This window comes from Bufo bufo, chromosome 7 (genome assembly GCF_905171765.1).
Source record: "Bufo bufo chromosome 7, aBufBuf1.1, whole genome shotgun sequence".
NCBI classification, from domain to species: domain Eukaryota; kingdom Metazoa; phylum Chordata; class Amphibia; order Anura; family Bufonidae; genus Bufo; species Bufo bufo.
In genome coordinates this window covers 135,512,127-135,537,372 of record NC_053395.1, presented here as the reverse complement: position 1 = coordinate 135,537,372, position 25,246 = coordinate 135,512,127, and the positions used below count along the sequence as shown (strand labels likewise).

The window sequence follows — 25,246 nt, the reverse complement described above, 5'->3', positions numbered from 1 at the left end:
AGGAGAATGTCGTCCTCAGTCTCCTCCCTCAGTCACGGACAACACCAGGGATCCCCTAAAAGTTCTCTTCTTGCTCCTCCTCCTCCCCTTAGCCACCATCCTCCTCTGACACCTCTTCAGACTCCTGCTGACTTGTCTCAGATGGAGTAGCCCCCCCTGGGAATTCATTCAGCATTGCGACTTCCTCATCTTCCAGCTTCTGCTCCTCGATGGCTTGATCAATGACACAATGCATGCTCCAGAAAGAAGGCGTAAGGTACGATGTCACTGATGGTATCCGGGCTGTGACTGACAAGTTTGGTGATCTCATCAAATGGCCGCAGAAGTCTGCATGCATCGCGCATGAGCAGCCACTGGCACGGTGGAAAGTAACCAAGCTCCCCAGAATCTGTTCTGCTGCAGAGTTTGTAAAGGTAGTCGTTAACGGCACGTTGCTGCTGGAGCAGCCTATCAAGCATATACAAGGTGGAGTTCCAGCCTGTCGGGCTGTCACAAATCAGACATCTGACGGGCAGGTGGTGTCGCCGCTGAACGTCAGCAAGGCGAGCCATGGCTGTGTAAGATCTTCTAAAATGGCCAGAGATTTTCCTAGCCTGCCACAAGACGTCCTGGAACCCTGGGTATTTGCCAACGAATCACTGCTCAACTAAGTTCAGGATGTGTGCCATGCATGGCACGTGTGTCATTTTGCCCTGTTTCAGTGCGCTCAGCACATTGGCACCGTTGTCGCACACCACTTTACCAACTGTCAAATTGAGCGGGGTTAGCCACTGCTCGGTCTGTGATGCAGAGCTGAAAGCAGTGCAGGACCGGTGTGGCTCTTGGCTTCCAGGCACAACAGCTGCAGCACAGATGGCAATGTCTCAACTGGCATGTCGAATAGGTTCTGGGGAATATGGGGGGTGCAGCAGAAGAGGCAGTAGCAGTGGAAGAGGAGGAGATGGAGGATGAAGTAGGAGGAAGAGAAGAAGAGGCAGGCCTGCATGCAATCCATGGCGGTAACACCAAATCCACATGGGTGCCACGGGTTGCATGCTTGACAGTCGTCAGAAGGTTCACCCAGTGGGCAGTAAAAGGTATGTACCTTCCCTGCCCGTGTTTGCTAGACCACGTGTCTGTTGTCAGATGTATCTTGGCACCGACACTGTGTGCCAGAGATACATTCACTTGCCGCTGAACGTGGCCATATAGCTCTGGGATGCCCTTCTGGGAGAAATATTTCCTTCCGGGGACCTTCCATTGCAGTGTGAAGGTCCCCAGAACAAATTTTCTAAAGGCCTCCGAGTCCACCAGTTTATATGACAGTAGTTGGCGGGCTAGCAGTTCTGACAAGTCAGCGGTCAGCCGTTGGGCAAGAGGTTTATCCGGCGTCATCAACTTTTTACGTTCGAACATTTGGGCCACGGAAGCCTGCCTTTTGCCAGATGAACGCGATGACGGCACGGCGGAAGTTGGAGTGGAGGACAAATGGGAGGAGAAAAGGCAGGACGTGGAGCGCCGGGAGAGTGGCTTTGTGGGTTCTGACGGTGTTGCTCCCACTGGGCTCAGTGATGGGAGGCCAGGTGCCTTTTTAAGGTAGTCGTCCCTAGGTGAGTGTTGGGCTTACCGTGACTTTTGCATTGACAGCAAAGGCTGCAGATGGCAACACTATTGTCAGCAGCTGACACGTTAAAAAAAAAGCCCATACTGCGGAGCCATGTGTCGGCGTCCTGGGAGCGCCAGATGTGACCATGCATGGTGGGTGGCTCGCTTCAGATACATTTGCAGTCTGCTTTTTGCCTCCTGTGCACTGAGAGTTCTGCCTGCTTCTCCTCCTTCTACCCCCTATCTGCTGCTCTGTATCTCCCTTTGAACTCCCCTCATCTTCCTCTCTTATGGGCACCAACGTGACATCCATCGACACGTCATCATCGTCACCTTCACCACCACTGACATTAGAGATCTCGGATTAGGCAGCAACAGCGGGGACCACTCTCCTTGGGGTGATCTGGGTATTGTTGTCAGACCGCTGGCTGGGGGCCGTTGCTACCTTCTCTTCTTGATCCGATGCCAAGAATGGCTGCGCATCGGTAAGTTCTGGGAATGGATGGGAAAATAATTCCTCTGACTCGAGTGGAGGGGCTATGGTAGTGGTGGTGGTTTTGGGGGTGCACACAGCAGAGAGTGAGGAGGGTACAGATACAGAGGATGAGGAGGGTGCAGAAGCGGAAGGCTGAGAGAGCCACTTAACCAACTCTAGTGCGTCTAATGACGTAATCATACGCATCTTCTCCAACTTCCCACTTAGGCTGTGCACCTGCCCGACCCCTACCACCCCTGCGGAATGCCCTGCCTCTTCCTCTGCCTGTCATTTTCAAAATGACGATGTGACAAAGTCTCTATAGAACAGCAGTATTTGTGGAAGCAGGTATCGCAGGCCTCAATCAATATTTGGTGGAAGCTGGTATATCAAACCTCTTAATCAATATTTGGTGGAAGCCGGTGTATCGCAAGCCTCAATCTATATTTTGTGGAAGCTGGTATATCAATCCCCTCTATCAGTATGTTGTGGAAAAAAGTAAAAAGAACCCCTTAATGAGTATTTGCTGGAAGCAGGTATATCAAACCCTTTAATCAATATTTGGTGGAAGCTGGTTTATCGCAAGCCTCAATCAATATTTGGTGGAAGCTGGTATATCAATCCCCTCTATCAGTATTTTGTGGAAACAGGTATAAAAATTCAAGAACCCCTTAATGAGTATTTAGAATATGGTGATATATATTCGGAATTTCAAATATTCGTGATTTTTTTTAATCAGTACACATGATCCCTCCCTGCTTCTAGCTTGTGGGCCAATGAGAAGGCTGCAATATCTTTGACTTTAGGAGTAGTGTTGCGAATTTCCGTAATGCGAATTTTTCAATTGCCGATTTCTGCAATAAAGAAAATAATGACTGGACATAACGAATTCATGAATATATGGCAAATATTCACCCAAATATTTGCGAAATATCACAAATTCAAATATTGCCCCTGCCGCTCATCACTAGAAGCCGGTATATCAATCTCCTCTATCAGTATTTTGTGAAAAAAGGTATATAGAACCCCTTAGGCTACTTTCACACTGGCGTTTTGGCTTTCCTTTTGTGAGATCCGTTCAGGGCTCTCACAAGCGGTCCAAAACGGATCAGTTTTGCCCTAATGCAATCTGAATGGAAAAGGATCCGCTCCGAAGGCATCAGTTTGCCTCTGTTCCCTCTCCATTCCACTTTGGAGGTGTACACCAAAACGCTGCTTGCAACGTTTTGGTGTCCGTCTGACGAAACTGAGCCAAATGGATCTGTTGTGACACACAATGTAAGTCAATGGGGTCGGATGACACAATCTGGCACAATAGAAAACTGATCCGTCCTCCATTGACTTTCAATGGTGTTCAAGACGGTCCGTCTTGGCTATGTTAAAGATAATACAAACGGATCCGTTCTGAACGGATCCGTCTGTGCAGATCCATGACGGATACGCACCAAACGCGAGTGTGAAAGTAGCCTTTATGAGTATTTGCTGGAAGCTGGTATATCAAACCCCTTAATCAATATTTGGTGTAATCCGGTGTATCTCAGTCCTCAATCTATATTTGGTGGAAGCTGGTATATCAATCCCCTCTATCAGTATTTTGTGGAAACAGGTATATAGAACCCCTTAATGATTATTTGCTGGAAACCGGTATATCAAACCCATTAATCAATATTTGGTGGAAGCTGGTGTATCGCAGTCCTCAATCAATATTTTGTGGAAGCCGGTGTATCACACCCCTCAATCAATATTTTGTGGAAGCTGGTGTATCACACTGCTCAATCAGTATTTTGTGGAAGCAGGTATATCAAACCCCTTAATCAGTGTTTTTTTGGGGCAACAGGTATATCAAACCAATTGCAATTAGTTATTCCAACAGCGTTTGTCCCTCTATCTAGCTACAGTCTCTCAGCAGAACCGCACACAACTGCTGCACAATACAAATGTACTATAATATACTTTCTACGTTAGAAGGTATATTATAGGTATATCACACCCCTCATCAGCTTTTTTTTGGGGCAACAGGTATATCACACCAGTTGCAATTAGTTATTCCAATAGCGTTTGTCCCTCTATCTAGCTGCGGTATCTTAGCAGAACCGCACACAACTGCTGCACAATACAAATGCACTATAATATACTTTCTATGTTAGAAGGTATATTATAGGTATATCACACCCCTTAATCAGTTTTTTTTGGGGTGCAACAGGTATATCACACCAGTTGCAATTAGTTATTCCAATAGCGTTTGTCCCTCTCCTCTATCTAGCTGCAGTATTGCAGCAGAACCGCACACAACTTCTGCACAATACAAATGCACTATAATATACTTTCTTATAAGAAAGTATATTATAAGTATATTACGCCCCTCATTATGTCACACCTATCGATAGCACACCTATACCAGTCCTTAAAAGGGCTTTTGTGGCCTTATTAGCTAGCCTTTGGTGTCCCTAACAGTCTGTTCCTGCTCCACACAGCAACCTCTCCCTACACTGGCAAAAAACTGAATGTAAAATGGCTGCCAGATCGGGTTTATTTGTAGGGTAGGGGGTGTTTCCATGTGCTGAAATGTCTCAATTGGCTGTCCTGTCCCACCTGATGCATGTGTCATGGGTCAAAGTTCGGCACAATGCAAAATAATATGGCGCCGGCGGACATCGCCATATGTTCGCATGTTCGGCGTACCGTGAACGAGAAAAGTTCGCTGCGAAGCTACCACCGAGCCACAAGGCCATCTCTATTCTCTACTATATTTCATATAAGTGCAGGAAACATTGGGGTAAAGAGGTGGCCTTGTAGCAGTCATATATTTTTTCTATTAGTTCTCCATTCAGAGATGTTTGCTTAAGACTCTGTGACTGACCATGTATAGTCCTCTCCATTCACCCTATAGTGTTCTATTTTTATTCAAACACCCTTAGGCCCCTTTCACACGGGCGAGTATTCCGCGTGGATGCGATGCGTGAGGTGAACGCATTGCACCCGCACTGAATACCGACCCATTCATTTCTATGGGGCTGTTCAGATGAGCGGTGATTTTCACGCATCACTTACGCGTTGCGTGAAAATCGCAGCATGCTCTATATTCTGCGTTTTTCACGCAACGCAGGCCCCATAGAAGTGAATGGGGTTGCGTGAAAATCGCAAGCATCCGCAAGCAAATGCGGATGCGGTGCGATTTTCACGCACGGTTGCTAGGAGACGATCGGGATGGAGACCTGATCATTATTATTTTCCCTTATATTATGGTTATAAGGGAAAATAATAGCATTCTGAATACAGAATGCATAGTAAAACAGCGCTGGAGGGGTTAAAAAAAATTAAAAAATAATTTAACTTACCTTAGTCCACTTGATCGCGTAGCCCGGCATCTCCTTCTGTCTCCTTTGTTGAATAGGACCTGTGGTGAGCATTAAGTACAGTTACAGGACCTTTGATGATGTCACTCCGGTCATCACATGGTACGTCACATGATCTTTTACCATGGTGATGGATCATGTGATGACCGGAGTGACGTCATCAAAGGTCCTGGAATGAATGCTCACCACAGGTCCTGTTCAGCACAGAAGCACAGAAGGAGACAGATTAAGTTAAATTATTTTAAAAAAAAATTTTAACCCCTCCAGCGCTATTTTACTATGCATTCTGTATTCAGAATGCTATTATTTTCCCTTATAACCATGTTATAAGGGAAAATAATTCAATCTACAGAACACCGATCCCAAGCCTGAACTTCTGTGAAGAAGTTCGGGTTTGGGTACCAAACATGCGCGATTTTTCTCACGCGAGTGCAAAACGCATTACAATGTTCTGCACTAGCGTGGAAAAATCGCGGGTGTTCCCGTAATGCACCCGCACATTTTCCCGCAACGCCCGTGTGAAAGAGGCCTTAAAGTAACGCTTGTGAGATCTACATAAACTGGTGCTATGGAGCTATGAGCTTTAAAATGTTTGGGTAGAAAGAAACACAAGTGAAGGGGCCTGTCTTCACATTCAGTCATTCTAGATACATTTTATTACAGGATTTCATGGTGATCATTATTCAATAGTATGATATCATCCTTCACTAATCCATATCATTTTAATATCAACTTTGATTTTGTGTTAGCTATTTTATACGGTACAGCATGTGTCATACTGAGTGAGCTTTTTGCAACTAATTGCAACAGTGAAAGGTCTATACAAATCTTGACCTAAGTGATCAGGTGGCACTTGTACTTGTGACTGGCATTCCACCATCTTTTGTGTTCACTTACCATTTTAACCTTAACAGTCTACATAGGTCCCTTAAGGAGATTGAGATGAACTAATTATTATATTATATAACTATCTAAATATGTAGTCGTCACAAGAGGATGAATTGTTATTGGTATTAGCCGTCAGCCTAATATTCGCTAAGAACTGACTTGGTTGGAAAACAAGTCTCACTGATTGGCATGTAGGCAGGAAAGTTCTTTGAACATTTTTAAAATTCCCTAGTTGCAGACATAGAATCCGTTGCAAGGGTGTGTAGCACGGAAGACCCCATCCTGGAGTTTACAAGAAACAGATTGCAAGAACTGGTAGTCTTACTGGAGTTTTCCCATATGAGTAATATCTGAGTGTCTGGAGAGGCACACTCATCTAATGTATTATTCTACTGTTCAGCGTTTTAAAACCATCTCACCAACACAACAACAAAAATTTCCATTTATAAGTGTGTAGTTCAACAATTCCTTGGCTGTGTTCTCAAGCAGCTAGAATATGGTGTACTTTAAAGTAATGCCTTGTCTGTTCAGATGACACAATGTAATTCTGTATCAGGGATATACTGTACTGTACATGTATAGAAATGCATTGTAAACTTCATCTCTCCTGACTTCCTGAAAATCCTGTGATTGTTGCTAATAATAAGACCAGTAAATGCTTAAGACAAGGTACAGACACTGTTCAAGTTAAACTTATATAGGCATCTGTTAAGGACATGGCTGCTTTCACAATCAACAACCTGGCATTAAACTGTGAGCCATCTGCTAATCCCAACTACTCTATAAATACATTACCTTTTATAGTATTCCTTCAGTCTTTCAAATTCAGTGCAAACTTAAGACTTGCTAACTAGAACAAAGAATGAGAACTACCGTTAGTGGAAAATAAAGAATCTGACCAAAGAGAGCACAGATCAAAAGATCCCGTTTTTTTCTCTTTTTTTTTCCTCTTAAACTCAAGAGGGAAATTATCCTCACATCACAGATTTTGGCTGCTTTTTGTGTTCCATTCACATTCAACTTTCTCAATGTACAACACATGGGTGTAATAACACAGTCGTCTGCAAACTTTTTCAGTACAGTCTCAAGTTCATCTTGATCATTATCAAGACTCCTAACATCTCTATGATGAAACTTTCGGCTTATTAAAATTATGTTGTAGTAGTTTAGATTATACCAAATTCTAAACATTTTTCTACTGAAAATAATGGCAGATACTATCTTTTTCTCTTTTCAAAGTAAAATTACATTATATGGGCACAAAAGTCCTTTTATGTAAACCACAATTGTTGCCCAGAAAGAACATTCTTTGCCAAACATTCACCCATAAAATGCCTGCAATCAGTCGACAAACAAGCAAATTATTGTTTTTTGGCTGATCAAATCTTTTAGGCCAGCATGACAATGATCTTTTTTTTCAGCAGAACATGACCCTGTTTATTCAGGCAATTATCTGCCCGTGTGAAGGTCTATATGGTTGAATTGTCGTTACACGGGCAGAAGCTTTTATTGATTCAGGAGGGATAAGTGTACCGCTACCATGTAAACATTGCACTTAGTTTAACGACATAATAATGGAGAGCTCAATGGCAAAATGTAATATCCAAGGATTTGGGCTTATTTAGTGTTGTTTTATTGAGTTAAAATATTATCTGTTTTCACATAACTAAATTGGTTTTAGAATTTTGCTTGATGAAACCTTTGTGCCTTTTTGCAGAAATGGCACCTACCTCAGAGACAGTGAAACCAACCATAAAGATTGAAGAGACAACCACACAAGTAGCTATTGAAGAGGAGACCATTGACTCCATAGACGCTGAAGGTAGTAGAAGATTCATCTGTTTTCACATGGCTGATTTTTTTCATTGTTTAGGCATATGTAAGCCTTAAGGATTTTTGAAGCTGATCAGTTTGATATGTAGTTTTGTGGGTAAAGAATAACACTTGTCATTTCTAAATTTAAAATTCTGCTATCTCTGATCTCAATTGTACACAAGGGAGGTGTTATCAGTGATTGATAGCATTCTATCTGTAATGGCCTCCATAAACATGAGTGTATTGTTGGCTGGGCCCCCTGAGAATAATGGGTTCGGCCAACAGTATAATGTGTATGGAGCGCTCCCAATTTTCTCCCGACAGATGATGTTGGGGGAGAGAAGGATCGGATGAAGTGAATATTTTCATTGATCTTTTTGTTCTCCCAGGAGATAAGCAACTGCCAGAGGAGTCTAGTAGCAGTTCTCTCCTCAGTCCCCATTGAATACACATACATGTTCAGCTGAGCCAAACATGTATATGTATGGCAGATATAGATAGAGTTGGAAGAGATAGCTGTTGGCCGAACAAGCATTCAGCTGATATCTGTTGAATGTGCATGGCCGCCTGAAGTGTGTATAGAGAGACAGCTGTCAGTCACTTATAGCTGTACACAGGGTAATCTTAAGAATAAAATGAGCAGAGATATAAATGTTTAAATTACTGAATCTTTTCCCACAAAATTATATATCAATCTGCTTAGCTCCTCCTGCCTGCAGATTGCATTACATTCTCTTTAAGTACAATTTAGAAATTTTTGTGTAATATGGTAGCTATAGTCTTTGTGAAAGCAATATGTTGAAATGCTGATAATCAGCTAAGTGAAAATTAGGCTACTGTTTATTATCTAATTTCTTTTATAGAGTCATATGTATAAGGCTACTTTCACATCAGCGTTGTGCTGTCTGATTTTGAGATACGGCACAGGCTCTCAAAACTGCAGCACAAAGCTTCAGGTTTGTCCTCTTTCATTGTCAGTGGGGACAAAAGTGGTTTGTTGCGTTCCTATGTTGGACACAATGTCGCTGCAAGCAGCGTTTTCTGTGTGCGGCTAGGGAAACTGATCTGGTGCCAAAAACCATGTAAGTCATGGGTGCTGAATCCAGTTTTCTCAGACACGAAAAAAACTGATCTGGCGACCATTGACTTACAAAAGTTTTAGTGCCAGATCTTGTTTCTTAATTTTCGATATAATACAACCTGATCCGTTCTGAACAGGACAGAAGCGTTTTGCTGTTTTTTTTAGATCCCATGCCGGATCTCAAAACCATATAGCAATAACTCCGATGTGAAAGTAGCCTAAAAAGACTTCAGTATAGGAAGTCCTGTAGGTAACACCTCCTGCATTAGTTCCCCAGCTTTTAGAAGTTTTAGTTTCGTATAGTGGATACCGACTGATTTTTTACACCCCAGGCTTCTTTGCCTTGTTTTCTGTCTTTGTTTTGTTGGTGGGATTAGATAGGCTTCAGTCTATCAAAACTACCGTCAGTTTTAAGACTTGTGAGCCAACTAAAAGGATCCCAGGTGACAGAGGTTTATAGTCCACAATGTTCTAGCAATATAACAATGCAAAAGTGAGGCTTAGCTAAGTGCAGAGTACACTAGAGAGACAAAAATAATCTTTTTTTCTTCTTCCTTCTTAAAGATTGTGTGGTTCCACCGGGATTCAATTGTAATTTTGACCATTCGGAAGATGTTTGCAGCTGGACACATGATATTAAAGCTAACTTCACGTGGTCATTTCATCCCAATAGCACCTGGATGGGACATTATGGATCCATTCCTGGTAAGTTTGTTACATAGCATATGTTCTTTGAGTATATATGTGGATTATTGTATGAATAAACATATAGATTTAGGAAATGTGTTACATCTGCATAAAAATAAGAAAAAAAAGCAAAGAGGTAACATGAATCTGCAATCTGTCCTAGATTAACTTTAATTGTTGTAACTGAATAGTATACAACACTTCAACAACCATAGTGGTAATTTATAAGACCAAAGTATCTCAGATGAAGCATTCCATTATTTCCTGGCCCCCACTGTGTAAAATGTTCATAGAGAATAATGATATAGAGGTTTTCAATATGTCTCCAAGCTCCAGCAGCTCATTCTATTTTATTGGAACTTGATGTATTGTATAATGATGCTGAAAATCTTATATTCATCCACCTACAAGGTTTTCCTTTACACACAGTTTATAGAAAAGGTACAGTTGCACCCTAGCTCCTCAGCATGACCCATTTTAATGACTTACCTCATTCTCATGTTTTGCCAAATTTTTCCATTTCTCTATATAAAAACAGCTTTTATTACAGTTTCCATTTATTAAAGCTAACCCTCCAAGTGGGGATCGTCAACCTTCCACACTGCAGCTGTAAAGAACTACATTTCCCATAATTCCTCTGCAGGTTGCATTGCAGCGGAGGTTGTGCCTCTCCCAATTTCCTTAAAACATAAAAAAAAGCTATATCTCAACAATCAATAAATCATATTGAAGAATATACATTTTCATTTTTGGGCATGTTGGTTTTGGAAGTATTTCACCATTGCCTACGGGGTCGGTAATCCACTTTGGACCCCTCAGGCAGAAAATATAAGCTTGCAGCAACAGAAAGAACACTTACCAAAGGTCTCAGTAGAAATCACTGCCTGCCCATCTCCATCAGCCTAATAATGTTTAATTAATATAATGAGCCTTTTGCATGAAGGGAAGGACCTATTTTTATAACCTATGCTGGATTTCGCTTTTCATTTCCTCTCCCCTGGGATATTATAATTGCTTGTTATTTTGTTAACCTTTTGTGTACCTCCAGAAAGGCTGCTTTTGGTTCCAAATATCAACCTCTTTACTATTAGAGATATCTGCTATGCAGTGGTTTATTAATATGCTTCGATCTAGTAACATATCACTCTTAGGTTCCACTTATACTTGGTTTTCTTTTTCACGTGTCATCCATTTTTTTTTAACCTTCTGATAAAAATTATACATGTCTAGTGAAAATAGGTTGTAAGGTTCCCAAGAAAAAAGCTTTTCATTCTTCATGCAGCTGAGAGCTTTAGTGCACTGAGGGCAGAGTCCAGCACTGGAAAGATAAGTACCTGTGGTGCACAGAGGGGCAACGCCCCACCCCACTTTACACCCAAGTACTCAATGCTACAACCAATTTTTACAAGCCAGTTATCGTTTTTTAATTAGCAGGATCAACTATCAACCAGGCGCTATGCTTGGTTGAATAGGGTTGATCCTGCTCTTAAAATGAATGGGGCTGAATTGCAATACCAGCCACAGCCCATAGGCAAGAGCAGCGCTGTTTCTGAGGACAGATTTTCTTTTACCAATCGTACAACCCTTTCTACCTGGTTTTATGACTCATAATTAATACATGCTAAGCTATACATATCTGTATAGCTTACCCACATTTGGTTTACTTCATACAAAAAGTATTCTTGGATAGAAAAACCTGTGTAATGCTCCTGACCCTAAGTTTTTTGTTTTTTTCACTCTCATGACTATCAATAAAGAGTCATAAAGTGCTGCTGACTCCCTTTTTTTACTGAATCTTTGCAGTCATATTACAAATATTGAATATATAGGATATTGCACATGAACAGAAAGCCTTTAGTGTTCATGGCTCCTTACAGAAGCTTCTCTCATGCATCAAAACTGTGCCTGTAAAGAAAGATTTGTCACAGGCCTTATTAATGCCTTTTATACTTGAGGACCAAGAATTCCCATAGCGGTCACATCTGACAGTGGACAGAGGGGATATCTGTGTGTCTACAACAAAGCAGGGTGCATACAACACTGACATTGAGAACTTGTGACTTTCGGGTGGCTAGGGCCCACCTTCTCTATAGCTCCACAATACTGTTTTGAAGTTCTTAAAAACTAAAGGATGTTTTAGTTTTAAACCGAACAATAAGTTAGTTTGTAGAGTACTCTTCAAATAGACAGCCTGTGCTGTGCATATGTAATATATGACACAGTACATCAATGTGTCCTATAGTTTTTCCTGATCAGTTCTGCTCTTTGAAGTGTATTTCTGAGATCACTTGATCAGGTTTCATTGTTCTTTTCGATGCTCACAGACTGTATTACTTATTTTGCTGACAACGGGTTTTTCTACAAATGCATTTTACTGCCTGTTGGAGCTACTTTCAGGCTTACTTTTAGGATCCAAGCACAAGAAAAGGGGCTACAGATGATCTCAGTTCAGGGTGGTCTTGTTCTTTGATGAAAGACAACAGCAGCTTAAGAGGGAGAAACAGCTGTTGTTAGTTCTCTAAGCTTGGAAAACAGGAGTTTTATCAGTGTTTAGACCAGGATACGCTCAGATTTAAACAAATACAAGCTTTTTTTGTTAGTTTAACTTTGTGACATCCACACTTTTTGAAAACGAAACAAGTGAATGTAGCAGGCATTACAAAGGTTGCCTTGATACATTGACTGATAAGAACTGCATACGCTACATACTAAAAAGATGACTTATGTGAAGCAACAGGGACTGTCTCCAAGCCTTATCCACATGGGCTCTGGTGACAGCCACGCCGTAGAAGAAGCATCATGGATTGTGGTTTGTTTATGTATAAAATCGTTAACATTGGCATTTTTCTTACTTTTTTATAGCCAGCAGTAAAAACTACCTGAGATTGCCCAGCAGTGGAAGAAGAGAGGGCCAACATGCCCGTTTACTTAGCCCCAGAATGCATCAGCCCAACTGTGCCTTTTGCTTGGCCTTCCGTTATAGAGCATCAGGAACTAGTGGTGCCACATTGCGAGTGCTCAGGAATTCCAGCCAGGAGAACAGTTTGCTGTGGAAAATAAGGGAAGAACCGGGAAGTGAATGGAAAGATGGCCGAATCCTCCTAACAAGCTATGATGGGGAATACCAGGTACAAAGTCTAGCTTAAAGAGAAGGATGTGATATCCAAGGAGTAGCCAAATATTGTATGTTTAGGCCAGTTATACAATTTAGGTAGCTTGTTCTTCTGAAAGCTTTCTCTCTCCCAGCGCCCCATACACATTACCTCTGTGGCAGGAGCTTATTTCCCCAAGAACAAAAGAGTGGGGCAGCTGAAATCCTCCAATATCAGGGGGAAAGTCGGCCAGTCTTCATACACATTAGATGGTTGGCCCGTCTCACTGATATCGTCAGGTTCAGGTGACATTTATCTAATGTGCATGGCCAACTTTACTCCGTCACTCTCCAAGATCTGAGGTCATTTTCTAAATTTACTTGGCATCTCAGCTTACTCTTGTCAGCCATAATACAGTAAATGTACATAGGCTTTCTTGAGCTTGAAAGGGGAAAAAAACTTCTTTTGGTTGGTTTCTCCTAACTAATGTTGTGGTTCTTCAAACATCTCTTTTACTAGTTGTGCCTCTCATCATCATAGCAATTAGTTCATGTGTCACCTGGATTTATCAAAGTGTTCTTGATTACAAAGAGCCCTAAATTTGTTCCTGGCGCCATTAGACAGATTTTGCAAGCCTTGATGCTTTTGCAGTGTGCATATATCACGAGGTTAATAAATTGTCAGCGGGCTCTAGGAGGCAATCCAACTTCCAGGAGATTTGAATTAAAGGGACAGTTCTGGCAGATATGCAATAAGAGATTTGTATTAAGAGGATTTATAGTGTTTATTTTAATATTACAGGAGAATCTGGATGGCTCCCATCGGAGACTTCAGTTAAGCAGAGTTGTTTTCATTCTGTTTCTCGTGTTGTTATAGCAACTAAATGGTACGCTGCTTGTTATTCAGAAAGCACTGATCTATAGCAGCATTTGGGTCTTTGTGGATGGCATTAGGCTTTTGATGTATTCGGCAGAATGTTGAAGTCTTGTCTTGCTATGGAAAAAAAAGTGTTCTCCACTCCCCGTAGCTTCGACATGTAGGCATCAGCTCTCTGTTCCACGTGTGATTGTAATCTAATGGAGATGACACCTAGGCATAAACAGACAGTCAGTGGAATAAAGACAACCTTTGAAGAATACATGAATATTATCCAATGTGTTACAAGAGATAATATTTTTATGATATAACGATGCTTATATGTAGCAACAGTTTTCGGGCATTCTTCTCACTTTATGCCTGTCATCCAGGCACTCAGTGATACTGTTATTCTACTGCGTTATGTGGAATGGATAACTGCTGTTATATAGTCACTTGGGGGAGTTATGAAAATGAATGCAGGTTTTAGGCTGCCTGGTTTGGCCTATAGCTGCCCCTCCTGATTTCCTCATACACGTGCCCACTGGGCAATATTTTGCTGCTTTAAGTTTCTCTTGCCAAAGAAAGTAGGTTTAGAGGCAGGGGTGTGTGGCCTCCTACGCCACAAATTGCACAAATTCTAGCAATAATTTATGCCTGCTCATAGTAGGCATAGATTTGAATTTCTGGAACATAGATAGACAAAGATTATATATTTTTTTTTTATTCATTTAGTGTATCTTACTACAACCTAGTATGAAACGCCAGTATCAGTAAATTTCCCCCTAAATGTTTGTTCCTCCAAAATTTTCGTTCTATATATAAATGTAACATACACTTGATAAGTGGATAAGACTTACAGACTTCAGTCAGACAGCGCCCCTGGTGGAAAAATCTGATTTTGAGCATAATGTTTCAAGCTACATATTTATTTGCAGATGCATTTGTATTAACATAAAATATTCGGGTCATTTATTTTCCTAATTTCTCTGTAGCCTTTTGTGCAGTTTCTGTATGTGCTGTATTCTGCACGAAAGGAATGGATTCGTTTTTTCTTATTAGAGAATATATGCCCTGCTCTGTATTCATCTGGAAGGGAATGCAGTGTAAGCAGTGTTCAATATAGTGAGGTACTAATCATCATAAGGCATGTATTGTCTATACCCGCAGGATGCGAACAGACCATGACTAGAACTTCTTCTGTATGGGTAATGACAAATAGTCATTCAGTGCAGGATAACACATGACCGGTAGATTAGTAATTTCTGGAAAAGAGCTCCATGTAGTCATCTCCCCAGCCAAGTATTCTGCATGTGCTCCTTGCTACAATCCGGGAAGCTTCAGAAAAGTACAGCCTTTCTGCATCATTCCCCACATTTACATGAAAATGCATGATGGAAGTTCAGCAAATACAATTGATGCAAGTGATGTGGCAGATATGTAGAAGGTGTTACTGCTAATTATTGTGCAAATTAACACATCTATGGATAAAATGTGACGGGCAGAAGAGGTGAGATATCTAAGGTGTGATCTGCAGAATGATACACAGCACTGACTTCCTGCGTATTTCCTGGTGTCAGTCACACGTACACAGCTACACTGCTGAAAAATGTTTTATCAGTATAGTAATATGAGTGATTCCAGGCAATAATAAGGCAGGAAGATGACGTATGTGACCGAATCTATACGTAGCTGTGATAATCCCTTTGACATTGGCGCGGTTGGTACGTGCTTCATAAACACCCTTCCTTCATCCATCACATCAGTCCTTTTTTAATTTCTTCTTGAACATGATGCATGACACGCCATTTATTTTTTTGGATAGTTGTGTATAAATTAAGAAATATGGAACATCACTTAACAGCAAGACAATCACATCACTTTCAGTGTTTCATTTTGGTATCATTGGAGCTGCAGGCACACATTTGCGCAGGGAGCAGGACTCGAGGAGAATTCTAGGTGGCCATATTTGACATTTAATTAAATAATCATCTCCCTGTTTATGCCAACGACATTTTTTAGAAAAGGGCATAGTTCAAAGCATTTCTTATAGTTTCTCATTAAAGGGCTAAGCTGTCATTTTCCCTGTGCTGTCTCTTTAAAGACAGGCATGATTGCATTGATTATTGAAGAGGTAAGCAACTGTATTAATCAGCAGCGAGTGAGGAAGTGCCCTGGCGCTGGAAAGAAATTGCATTTTAAATTCTAATTGTTTAGTCCTCAGTCAGAGGGACCTGCCGTTAATGTTCAGCAGCAGGCTTCCTTGTGCTTTTCTTGGTAGCTAGTAGCAACACGGCTGTGCTGAACACACTCTCAAAAATGAGCCTAGAGTATAAATTATGAACATAGTTCTGTCCCTGTAGGACTATATTTAACAAAACAGCCAGGACTCTGACCGTGAGCCAAATTGTAGCGTATCGGGAGGGGGAGAGCTGTCCTCTCCAATCTGCTTTGTCTAAGTTAAATGCAAACAGGTAGAGAATATTTGTTGACATTAAGAGCAGGAATTCAATCCCTCAGTTCACTATCTGTGCTGTCGTGGCAAGAGATTAAATGGACATTATGCTGATGCTTTACTAAACCATGCAACAGTAGACATAACACCGTGTAATGACTAATGCACAGCATAGTACCTAGCTCGGGTCATGTATTGCATCATAGATCTCTTCAAAATGCATGCAGTCCGCCCAATTGTGTCTCATTAATCTTGAATATATCACATCTCAATATTTGTGGCATACCTCTAAGATATGCCACCAATGTCATATGTGGGTCCCACCTCTGAGACCTGCTCCTATCTCCAGAACAAAGTCCTCAAACTGAAGGGAAAGCAGCCATGCATGCACGGCCAACCTCCATTCACAGGAATGGGAGTTTGCGGAGGTCACATAGCAGACGCAGTGAATGAAGAGAAACCAGCACATGTGCGGTTTGCTCTCCTTTACTTTGAAGGGTCCCATTGTAGAGATAGGCATGGGTCCCAGAAGTGAGACCCGCACCTATCTGACATTTGTTGTGCATCCAAGCGATACGCTAGGTACCCCGTTATTTGGGCACAACTACTTAGCTATCCTGTATAGATTCTAAGCATTGATTTGGGCACTACGAGATTTCTACCCTCAGTGGATTATACACATTCATTTGGAGCTACTAGATAACTATCCTATATAAGTTATTCAAATTGATTTGACTCTCCTATGTAGATTATACACATTTATTCAGGTGCTATTGGATGACTATCCTGTGTAGATGAGGTGTGCTGCTACCAGAATCCATAGTAACAAATTTTAGCCCCCACTACTAGTAAAAAATATATACAAATAACCTCGGATTTGTGTTTTTGTAGATATGCAAGGAGCTTGTTATACTATGATTAGATATTGTATGATTATAGATCTTCTTTTTTACTTGCAGGTTGTCATCGAAGGAATTGTTGGTAAAGGCCAATCAGGAGAGATTGCAGTGGATGACATTCGGATAACTAATGATATCCCCCTGGAAAACTGCATGGGTAAGAGGATTAGGACTGGAAGGCCTAGCTTTACCCAGAATGTTATCATTTCCAGCAAGCTTTTCCATCTGTTTAAAACCCATCCCTTCTTTGGTCAAAGATTTTATTTTGTTGACCTTGGTGTTGAAAGAGCTGTATACCACTTGCCTCCTCACTGGTTTATAAACTCCTTATACACTGGGTTTTTTATATATGGACTTTTAGTTTGGTCCCTTATCAACTGCTGTATGATATGGTATGACATCTAGCACAGCACAGTAAAAACCCAGATGTTATGTCTGATATAAGAAAGAAGGGGCTACATAGTAACCGTGATTTTAGAAAACCTTTCAAGTAGTTGAACAAAGAAGCAGAGCTCTGGAAGTGTATTCTACATTGAATACAAAATTTTGCAGTCACCCTGAGTGTTGTTAAATCGAAGCAAGCTTTTAGAAGTCTTCATGTCCCTAGTCCACCAGTGAGGTTTCTAAGCCGTAAGTTTTAGTACACGCAATATCAAGCGTAGAGAGTGTGGATGAGAAAATGTATCATTAGGCAATGTACAAACAAAAAAAGATCTAAAATAGCATAAAGTGTGATCACTGTAGCATCCTTTCCCCAGAGATGCACCCAGCTGCAAGCTTCACATTTAAAGGATGATGGGCATTTAGAACTGCTTTTTAACCCTTCTCCAAAAAATAGCATTGTCAGGTACATACACACTGCCTAATGGCCTAGAATGACACAAGTATTAGTGTTGAGCGAGCATGTTCGGCCGAACACCAGTTCGTCTCCAGCATCGCTATGCTCGGCACATCACGGAGTTCGGCCATGTGTGCTCGAGTCAGTGTATTTAAATCTAATTTAGCCTCTATTTCTATGCAGAATGTCGCTGTACAGTAAGGGAATCCCTCAGTGTGAGTCAGCGGCTTAGGAGTCCCTGCTCTGACTCTATATATAGTTATGTCGATATATGGAGTCAGTACTTGGGGACACCCCAGTGTATTTAAATCTAATTCAGCCTGTATTTCAGAAAAATTTATGCTGGGATTAGAACTCACAACCTTTTGCATTAGAGGCAAGGCACTTAACCACTCAGCTATAATAGCTGCATATCCAATTACTTTTTTATTTATTTTTTATTAAATATTTATTTTCTTTTTTAAACGCATAGAAAGTTACTTTAATAAAAAAATAAAATAAAATATGAGACATACTGTACTGTACTTTTACTGAGACCTATACAGTAGAAGTCTCAAGTTTGTGACAGGATTTGAACTCACAGATGTAGTCTCATATGCAGCTATTATAGCTGAGTGGTTAAGTGCCTTGCCTCTAATTCAGAAGGCCGTGAGTTCGAATCCTGTCAGAAACTTTTCTGAAATAGAGGATAAATTAGATTTAAATACACTGGGGTGTCCCCAAGCACTGACTCCATATATGGACATTGCTATAGCAGGGACTCCTAATCCGAACTAGAGTCCCAACACCCTCCCCTCTTCAGAGCAGGGGGTGCCTGGGGTTCTTCCATTGTGCTCGGGTGGTCGGTAGAGCACCTGAGCATTGCGAAGTGTTGCACACGAGCACTTTGGTGCTCGCTCAACACTACTAAGTATGGGATCAGAATAACCATATTAATATCATACTGATCTAAAGGCAAATAGTAATAATCAATATTGTATTGAATCAGTATTAGCTTCATAACCTACATAGCATCATACCAAACAATAGCTTTACAATGGATATTGCCTTATGTTTCCGTCAAAGTTCCCCTGTAAGTTTTCCGTAGAGATTGAGTGACTTAGATAAGTGGGTTTCCTAAGATCTGCACCAAAAAAAATACAATATAATTGTCCCTTCTGTCGAAGGTGGTTTATTGATCATGGTTTTTTTTTCTCTGGGTCGTTAAACACACCAATTGGCCTTTTCTTTGTAGACAAGTATTTAGACTACAAGGATGTTCAACCAAAGCATCAGGCCCAGATTCATGGGAAATGTAGTTCTGCCGAAGCTAACATTTAATATCCTACCGTGTATAATTACTGGTAGCCATGAGATCATAATTGTCTTATCCCATTTAAAGATGACACAGCAGTGGGGAGATGGTTCACTGTGTTTCATGGAATATAGACTGAGCACCTAATCAATACACTTCTCTTGCACACATGCTCGGCATCGACATGGCATAATAAATGAAATGTAATGAATCCAGGGGGAGGTTTGCGCTTGCATCTAAAATGAACCCACTAATGTGTTTCATGGCAAGGTATCTATGAGGGCTGGGTTCTGACATGAGCATAAATGCTTCTAACACAGCAGTGTAAAATGAAGTAATAAATACGTAATGGTGACAGACATGTAACTATCCGTTCATTTGGATGAATAACACGAAAAGAAAAATAGAATAAAAGAAATAAAATGTATTTTGTTTTCTATTCTAGAACCAATCTCTGCTTTCCCCAAACCGACTGTATATCCAGGTAAGCATTTATCCGCCATGTGTAACCTTTATTCACAGCTAAATGAATTCTTAAGCATTGAGTTAAATAAACATTTATAATGGGATTATTGTGAATGGGGTATCAAACAGAAACTGTCAGGTCATTTCTGTGACCCTATCTGAGAGCAAAGTATGGTAGAGGGAGAGAATCTGAGCTCTGAGATATATAAAGTTATATGATTTAGAGCAGGATTTCTGAGAAAAAAACGAAGTAAATCCTGGCAGGACTCTTAGGAGAGACAGTAAGAGTCCTAATTACTCTGCCCACACAGGATGATTGACAGCTTTCCCTGTATCACTGTGTATAGAGAAGGCTGTCAATCACTGTGTGTGGGCAGGGTACTCAGGACTCTCACTGTCTCTCCTAGGAGTCCTGGGAACTCCTGCTGTAAATCCTATATACCTGTATATCACAGAGCACATTTTCTCTCCTTCCATTAGATCCTGCTCTCAGATAATTAAGCAGAAATTACCTAATAGGTTTTATTTAACGCTTCACTTCACCCACAGCCTGAAACACAGGGGTTCAGGAAGCTGAGCTATGGGGATTTGTTTGGCAGGGTCCATGGAAAGCAGTAAGCACAGATTTTTTTTTTCTTTCCCACATTTACAAAATGGGAGCTCTGCAGGGTTAAAAGGCAACTATTGTCCCTCATTTGATTGTTTTGCACCCAGGCATCCACCAGTCAAAACTTTTAACATGTCACAATGACATCTCAGAAGTTTTTGGAAATGATAGTTAACTTTTAAGGATATTTGTTTAAGGAGTTCTCTGGGAGTTTTATACTGATGGCCTATCCTTTGGTGGGGGTCCAACACCTGGGACCCAAGCCTATCAGCTGTTTGAGAAGGCAGAGGCGCCAGCAGCCATACAGTGTTTTTCTTACGCCTTTTCCTAGGCCAGTGATGACACTTTTATGTGTCACGTGGCCTGGGAGCAGCTCAGCCCCATAGAAGTGAGCGAGGCTGAGCATGATACTAAGCACAGCCGCTATACAATGTACGGTGATCGGCTTAGTAAGCTGCATGAAGGCAGATGTTCTCAAACAGCTAATCGGCGGGGATCCTGGTTGTCAGACCCCAACTGATCAGATACTGATGACCTATCCTGAGGATAGATCGTCAGTATTAAAATGTTGGAAAACCCTTTTAACCCTAAGGAAGTTCTATTTGGTTATACAGATAAGAAAATCAGTGATGAAGTGTAGGTATCAGTATTAGCATCCTACCAAAGTGTATGTTCACACATTGCGCATTGAGGTGCGCATGCGTTTTTACGATGGTTTTCAGTGTGGATGCCTTTTTTACAGCTTAAAGGGAATCTGTCACCATGATCTTGGATTATTACAGATAAGGAATCCAGATCTCTTTTTTTTATTTCCCTACTACCCATCCATTCCACTGCTGTCAGCATTTAAAACTGCACTGAAGTACATTGTTGGGACAGGTGTGTATGCGCACAGGAGTCCTCTCCATTATAATAGCACAGCAGTCCAGACTGTTGATTTCAGTGCATCTTTGAGTGTTGACAGAGGGGAAACGGGGGGCATTAAGAAAATAAAAAAATGGTGATCTGGACACCTTATATGCAGTGATACCCATTCCCTTTAATAACATACATTTAGCGTGTTTCACCTTTAAAAACTGTAACCACATCAAAAATCCCACCAAAAACGCAATGCTGTTTTCAAAGAGTTTTTTCCCCACACCTCAACCACTACATCTGGATATACCCTTACAACCCCATATCTTGGCTTCCTGGATCCCAATGTGTATGACATGAAGACTTGGGATTTTACATAGACTTGCAAATCTGCCAGAATTTTCAGGTCTTGAGTGAAGTTAGGCTTAAATATTATACCAGTTGGTCGCTGTTGAAGGTAAGTGATTGAACATTGATTTAGATTGATGTAAGTTAATAAATAAAATCATACCTAAGGGTAACGCTTGAGAATCATTTAACGTTAGTTTAAATGTTAGGGCTTGCGTGGGTGGGTTACACTGTGGTTATAGGCAGATCTCATCACCAGTCTTATGTGTGTCTGGTGAGTCAGATATTTATCCGTTTCTTGTGAAAAAGTGTTACTTGTTGTTTGTCATTGACACTTGATACAGCCTGAATATTAACCCTTTAAAGCTATTTTGGGATTAAATCTGCACAGGCGAGGTTCTATGATCTGTCTTCAGTTCCAGCAGTCCCAATGCTATTGGTGATTTGGGTAATTCAAGGACGTTTTGCTAACATTTAATTACCCATAGGTAAAACCTTTCTAGTGAGCATTCCCTCCTTGTGTGTGCTATGCGCATACTTACCAACATTGCATTTGGGACAATTAAGGACATGCAAAACCTGCCCAAAATCACATTTATAGTTACAGTTATAGTTGCGGCTTACATAAGTCGCAATCATTTTTGGCCTGGTGCAGACAAAGTTTCAGGGACTGTCTCTGAAAATTAGGGACAGTCCCTGCAAATTCAGGACTGTTGGCAACTGTGCATGCACCATATATATACCGTATATACAGTACAGACCAAAAGTTTGGACACACCTTCTCATTCAAAGAGTTTTCTTTATTTTCATGACTATGAAGGCATCGAAACTATGAATTAACACATGTGGAATTATATACATAACAAACAAGTGTGAAACAACTGAAAATATGTCATATTCTAGGTTCTTCAAAGTAGCCACCTTTTGCTTTGATTACTGCTTTGCACTCTTGGCATTCTCTTGATGAGCTTCAAGAGGTAGTCCCCTGAAATGGTCTTCCAACAGTCTTGAAGGAGTTCCCAGAGATGCTTAGCACTTGTTGGCCCTTTTGCCTTCACTCTGCGGTCCAACTCACCCCAAACCATCTCGATTGGGTTCAGGTCCGGTGACTGTGGAGGCCAGGTCATCTGGCGCAGCACCCCATCACTCTCCTTCATGGTCAAATAGCCCTTACTTTTCCCAATTTTTCGGCTGACTGACTGACCTTTATTTCTTAAAGTAATGATGGCCACTCGTTTTTCTTTACTTAGCTGCTTTTTTCTTGCCATAATACCAATTCTAACAGTCTATTCAGTAGGACTATCAGCTGTGTATCCACCTGACTTCTCCTCAACGCCACTGATGGTCCCAACCCCATTTATAAGGCAAGAAATCCCACTTATTAAACCTGACAGGGCACACCTGTGAAGTGAAAACCATTTCAGGGGACTACCTCTTGAAGCTCATCAAGAGAATGCCAAGAGTGTGCAAAGCAGTAATCAAAGCAAAAGGTGGCTACTTTGAAGAACCTAGAATATGACATATTTTCAGTTGTTTCACACTTGTTTGTTATGTATATAATTCCACATGTGTTAATTCATAGTTTTGATGCCTTCAGTGTGAATCTACAATTTTCATAGTCATGAAAATAAAGAAAACTCTTTGAATGAGAAGGTGTGTCCAAACTTTTGATCTGTACTGTATATTTTTTTTTATATAGATAGTGACATAGAAAAATAAAAAAAAACACCAGAAATTCTAAAACATAATTAACATTAAAATGTGTTGTCAACAATAGATCAAAGATTCTTTATCAAGCAGCTATGTTTCCTGACTCCCCCAGAGACATGCATGTTGGTTAGAGTACGTTTGCATCTGCGGCAGTAGATCCGGCGGGCTGTTCTGGCAGAGAGCAGCCTGCCAGATTTGCCCAAATCCTACAATATCCCCATTTACTATAATGGGGTCCGGCGTTGATCCGACCGTTTTCTGGCATATTTGTGCCGGATCAGGAATGCCGCAGATGTGAATGTACCTGCAGTCATGTATGACATTTCAATAGGAGAGACATAATGGGTTACAGACCCACCTGTCACCACTTAAAGGATCGTATAGCTAAATAATATAGTATAATAGAGCACTATAAAAGCACAAAAATAGTTGTGTGAGGTAAAAGTCTGATATAGTCACTTATTTTACATACTAAAATTATTTGGATTTAAAAGTGTTAAAAAATGAGTACTGTAAGTGGAGATATTCTCTGTATATGTTGGTGCGATATAAATAACAGGAAATAAGCATGTGGCATAAAGAGTAGAACATGGATGTTATGCCAAATCAGTGATTGATTTAAGGGCCTTTCAAGCCGAGAAAGTTAACTAATGAAATCAAAATTCAGACTGCAGAATGAGTTTCGTTGCTCTCATGTCAAAGTGGCTTGAATTAAGAGGCAGCAGCTACTTCTATGTAGACTGCTGTAAATTTGCAGCCCTACAGATATGCTAAGTGAACATTGACACTCACACCTCCCCCCAGCCTCGCTGGCATGTTGTTTTTCTCCTTCAGTTGCTTCTATAACCAAACAAGAAAAAATGCAATGTTGAGCCAAGACCGTAGTTGAATATTTACTCATGCTCCGGGATTGAAATAATCATGAGTTGTGTAAGCCTTTGTATTTCACTGCCCGGTCTTTCCTCCGGTCATTGTGTATATCAGCATTATTTGATTTATCTCCCTGGTTGCAGAGGGTCCTCTAGTTTAAAAGCTCAATTATGGATAATTCCTGCTTAGGAGTTCTTTGCTTTGCAATCTGGCCCCTTATTTAGCTATTTTAAGTCTTTGTTCCCTGGCACTTTCCATTTATCCATGTCTGAAATCTATATTTTTTTGTTGTTTTTCCACTTTTATCGGTATAATGCTGAAAGCTAATAGAGGCAGTGAAAACCTAGCATCGGCTTGGCTAAAGAATAGCTCGTTTTCCCATACTATATCTTGTTTAGTAACAGTTACATTCACTGGGACATTACAGCACTAGTGAATAATACATAATAATGATTTTTACAGTTTTACAGATTTTTCACAGTTTTTAGTTACTATATCCATGTTATTGGAATAAGCACTGCCCTTATTCACACTGCTGAGCTGCATGCATCTGGGTTGCAAGGAGGCATACTACTTTTGTATGGTGCTGTATTACAGGATTATTCTCCTTGGAATACATATTCCAAATGTAGAGGCATATGGAGGTACAATAGGTTGTGTGTTACCACTCCATATAGCTCAGAGTTTGTGTGGAGTCATAATACGTTCATGTACATGACTCCTAATAGTTTGTCTTTTCGTTAAAGGGGTAATAGCAAGTTATCCCCTTTGTACTGGTTAGGGGATAACTGCAGTGGGGATCCAACCTTTGGCCCCCCACTAATCATGAGAACAGGGACCCATATTCACCACCTTATTGGGGTTACAGGTCAAGCATGCGCGATGCCACTCCATTGGGAGTGCTGGAGTTAGATGAGTACAGCACGCACCCATTGGGACTCCCACAAATCTAACAGTTATCCTCTGTCCAGTGGATAGGGCATAACTTGCTATTATTGGAATACCCTCTAACTAGTAATATCACATATACAGCAGTGATGACAGCAATTGTGGTATCTCATACAAAAATTTT

General features: G+C 40.9%; 1 protein-coding gene across 2 annotated transcripts in view; it reads left to right on the top strand.

Moving 5' to 3' along the window:
• NRP2 (neuropilin 2) overlaps positions 1 to 25,246 on the top strand; it is a 130,338-nt gene that overhangs the window by 90,243 nt on the left and 14,849 nt on the right. For both annotated transcript variants that reach the window (XM_040441380.1, XM_040441381.1), the window contains exons 11-15: positions 8,021 to 8,125; positions 9,764 to 9,904; positions 12,749 to 13,014; positions 17,248 to 17,344; positions 19,765 to 19,803. In XM_040441380.1, the coding sequence (XP_040297314.1) occupies positions 8,021 to 8,125; positions 9,764 to 9,904; positions 12,749 to 13,014; positions 17,248 to 17,344; positions 19,765 to 19,803 (648 nt within the window). The remainder of the gene's footprint in view (positions 1 to 8,020; positions 8,126 to 9,763; positions 9,905 to 12,748; positions 13,015 to 17,247; positions 17,345 to 19,764; positions 19,804 to 25,246) is intronic.